The sequence below is a fragment of the Acanthisitta chloris genome, unplaced genomic scaffold, assembly GCF_000695815.1.
Source record: "Acanthisitta chloris isolate BGI_N310 unplaced genomic scaffold, ASM69581v1 scaffold4038, whole genome shotgun sequence".
Taxonomy (NCBI): domain Eukaryota; kingdom Metazoa; phylum Chordata; class Aves; order Passeriformes; family Acanthisittidae; genus Acanthisitta; species Acanthisitta chloris.
In genome coordinates, this window is record NW_008685213.1 from 12111 (window position 1) to 16160 (window position 4050).

At 47.5% G+C, this 4050-nt stretch overlaps 1 protein-coding gene across 1 annotated transcript in view; it reads left to right on the plus strand.

Annotated features, from left to right (window-relative positions):
* Positions 1–3045, plus strand: part of LOC103806933 (tuberin-like) — a gene marked incomplete at its 3' end in the record, with an annotated part of 14770 nt that extends 11725 nt beyond the window's left edge. Inside the window, exons 18-23 of the mRNA XM_009079648.1 lie at positions 42–132; positions 832–954; positions 1237–1371; positions 1799–1988; positions 2379–2472; positions 2943–3045. Coding sequence (XP_009077896.1) covers positions 42–132; positions 832–954; positions 1237–1371; positions 1799–1988; positions 2379–2472; positions 2943–3045 — 736 coding nt within the window. The remainder of the gene's footprint in view (positions 1–41; positions 133–831; positions 955–1236; positions 1372–1798; positions 1989–2378; positions 2473–2942) is intronic.
* Between the last annotated feature and the right edge of the window lie 1005 nt (positions 3046–4050).

Genomic DNA, 4050 nt, shown 5'->3' on the forward strand with positions numbered 1-4050 from the left:
GAGAAGAAACCCCCTGGCACACTCTCTCCTCCTTCAGGCAGCCCCAGTGTGCCTTCCCAAAATGCCACTGTGAGGATAGGGCACCTGCCCTACTCCATGGTCTTTGGTGTCCTCCTGCAGTGTTTGAAGCAGGTATGTCCTCTCCTGTCACCTTTATGCCCACCTAAACCAGCTGGCTGAGCAATTCTAGCCCAGAGGACCTAAATAAGGCCTCAAAATTCGTATGTAAATCCTCCTTCTTGGTCCAAATCTGGGTGTAATTGTGCAGCTTCCCAGCCACCAGTGGGAGCAGCAGTTCAGCTCTTCAAGCACAGCTTTCATTTTGCTGCCTCAGAGCAGGCAAGGGCAAAAATGGGCTTGTTAGACAAGATCAAATAAGTCATCCTGTTTCTAAAAGGGCATTTGAAAGTAAATCCACACCTACTTCAAGTTTTTGATGTATTTTGAGAAATGATTAATGCTTCAGTCACTAATGAGCTGTAAATTTCAGTCCTTCCTGAGTGTGGCGTTGGCCAGAGTTCTGTGCTGAGGGTTGGCTTGATCTGGAGCTTAATTTGTGCTGGTGCTTAGGAGAATTGAATATTGGCTCTGCCTTTATGAGATCTGGATACATTTCTCTCCCAGTTTGTGGTGCCAATTGCACCTTGAGCTGGGTGACAGACACGGAGAAACTTGTGACAGCTAAATGCCACTTCTTTTTCTGTAACTACCGTGACAAAACCTACATCTGCCTAGGAATTGGCACCTTGTCTGGAATCTGATTAATCTTACTTTCAAACTGAGCTGAAATCACACCCAAATTTTCAGCCTTACCATTTTCTTTCTCTGCAGGAGACAGACTGGAAGGTGTTGAAGCTAGTCCTCAACAAACTACCTGAATCTCTCCGCTATAAAGTGCTGTTTTTAACTTCTCCCTGTAACATAGATCTTTTGGCCTCTGCACTCAGCAACATGGTAATGCCACTGATCCACAATGCCAGTGGTTTGTTTGGGAGTTGGTTGGGGTTGGTTTTGAGCTGGTTTTTTTGCCTTTAGTCTAATATTTTGAGGATTAGATTGTCCATCCTCACCTTGTCTGTGTGTGAGGGTTGGTTTAGGTGCAGAGTAGGTACAATGAGTGTTCTTTATGTATGTACATATGTACAAGTGAAGGAGGAGCTATTTGCAGTGCCTATCTGCTGCCTTTTCAAGACTGTTTTAGTGTGAGGTGTCCTGACTTGCTGTGTGATGTCTCAGCTCACAGACAAGAAGACCACGGACAGGCTCCATGGCACCCCTGAAGGCTTCTCGCGCACTGATCTGCACCTGGCTGTGGTCCCAGTGCTGACAGCACTCATCTCTTACCACAACTACCTGGACAAGGCCAAACAGGTAGGGGGGAACAGCAGGGTGTAGGGCATCTGAGCCTGTAGAGCGTTTTCTGTCCTAGCTGTTACTTGGGGTGGGATCGGGGCGAAAAAAGTACTTTGCTGACTTCATGCAGGATTAACTCAGGTCAGGTGAATTCACTGCTCACCTGTCTCCTCACAGGCCACTGAGTGACCTCACCCTCTGCAGTAAGACCCTTAGAAACACCAAGTTCTGTTGAATCATAAATATTCATGTCTAAAATATCTCCTTGATTCAAGTCCCACATTAAGATTGTGGCCTAGAAGCTATGCAGTGGGGTTCTGTGTTAGAACTCAGGTGTGTCATACAGGCCTTGCAGGCCATTCTGGAATGCTTACTGGAGTCAGGAGATGGTGCCTCAGGGATTTTCTCATTCCCTGTGTGATGCCTTTGTTTCCCACTCTTGCAGCGGGAGATAGTGTATTGCCTGGAGCACGGGCTGATCTATCGCTGTGCCAACCAGTGCGTGGTGGCACTGTCAGTCTGCAGTGTGGAGATGCCCGACATCATCATCAAGGCTCTGCCTGTCCTAATAGTCAAATTAACCCACATATCAGCTACAGCCAACATGGCAATCCCTCTTCTAGAATTTCTGTCAAGTAAGTTGTGATGTTCTACTTTTCGTCTTCTCTAGTTGTGTTGCTTGCACAGAATAAGGATATTTGGATTGTGTTGGTAATGTGGAATGCACTGCAAGGGTTTCAGTGGTGCCCTTGCTCCATCCTCTAAGTATAAATGTTTGATCACCTCTTGTTTGTTCCTGGTTTCCTATTTAAAGCAGCGAGAGAGATATCCTTTGTCTACTGCAGCCACAGTGCATGGATATACAACTCTCCTTTCTCCTTCTTGCATGACATTACACCATGATGTTAACTTCCATGTCAGCTGCTCATTTAGAAGAAACAAACCAGTTCAAATTAAGCTGAATTAGGATATTGTGTTTGTGTTGAGGTCTCACCTGTGTTGGTTTTGTTGTTGCACTGTCCCAGCTCTGGCCAGACTGCCTCACCTGTACAGGAACTTTGCAGCAGAGCAGTATGCCAGCGTGTTTGCCATCTCCCTGCCATACACTAACCCCTCCAAGTAAGTACACAAGTGTGCTCCTTCCTCATCTGGAAAATCAGGAGAACGCGATGGGCTTTTTGTAGTACTGGGCTCAAGGTTAGTTATAGTAATATTGCTCATCCTGGTGTCTCAGGGCTTTTCCTGAAGGAGGGACATTCCTTCCCTGTGAGGGTGATGGGGGATTGGAATTGATTTCCCAGAGCAGCTGTGGCTGCTCCGTCCCTGGAAGTGTTCCAGACCAGGCTGGATGGGGCTTGGAGCATCCTGGGCTGGTGGGAGGTGTCCCTGCCCATGGCAGGGGTGGAAAGGGATGAACTATAAGGTCCTTCCAACCCAAGCCATTCCCTGATTGGGACAATCAGACAAAATACCTCTTTTTCTTGGTCAGAACTTTTGAGGGTTTTTTTCCTTTATACTTAGGGTAGGTAGGGTATCAGTTCTGTTTCTCAGATTGAAATGTGCCGCATTAACTCTTTGTGCTGTTGCAGATTTAACCAGTACATCGTTTGCTTGGCCCATCACGTCATCGCCATGTGGTTCATCCGCTGTCGCCTTCCCTTCCGAAAGGACTTTGTCCCCTTCATCACCAAGGTAATGGACACTGCTCAGTCCAGTAGCACAGAATAAAAGTGAGCGCTTAAAGACTGATCTGGGAAGTTTAAAGGTTACAGAATCACAGAATCATTAGGGTTGGAAAAGAGCTCTGAGGTCAGAGCCCCAAGTCTGACAGGGTTCAAAGAGTGTTTGGACAATGCTCTCAAGTACATGGTGTGATTCTTGGTCTAGGGTCAGGAGTTGAACTAGCTGATCCTCAAGGTTCCCTTCCAGCTCTGATTATTCTGTGATCATCAAGTCCAACCTATGACTTAACACCATCATGGAAGCTATGCTTAGGCACATGAAAAGCAAATAGGTGAGGTGAAATAACCAACATGGCTTCACCAGGGGCCAGGAGTGCCTAACAGATTTGGTGGCCTTCTATGATGGGGCCACAGCATTTGTGGATGGGGCAGAGCAGCCGATACTTTCTATCTGGACTTACGCAAGGCGTTGACACTGTCCTGCATGACATTCTTGTCTCTAAAGTGGAGAGATGGATTTGATGGGTGGAGCACCAGGAGTGCCTAACAGATTTGGTGGCCTTCTATGATGGGGCCACAGCATTTGTGGATGGGGCAGAGCAGCCGATACTTTCTATCTGGACTTACGCAAGGCGTTGACACTGTCCTGCATGACATTCTTGTCTCTAAAGTGGAGAGATGGATTTGATGGGTGGAGCACTCGGTGGATAAGGAACTGGCTGGATGGTCACACACAGAGAGTTGTGGTCAGCGGCTCAGTGCCCACGTGGAGGCCAGTGAGAAGTGGTGTCCCTCAGGGGTCAGTGCTGGGGCCAATACTGTTCAACATCTTTGTCGGCGACATGGACAGTGGATTGAGTGCACCCTCAGCAAGTTCACTGACCACATCAAGCTGTGTGGGGCAGTTGACATTCTGAAAGGAAGGGATGGGACATCCAGAGGGATCTTGACAGGCTTGAGAGGTGGAACAGTGGAAACTTCATGAAGATTAACAAAATGAAGTGTAAGGTCCTAC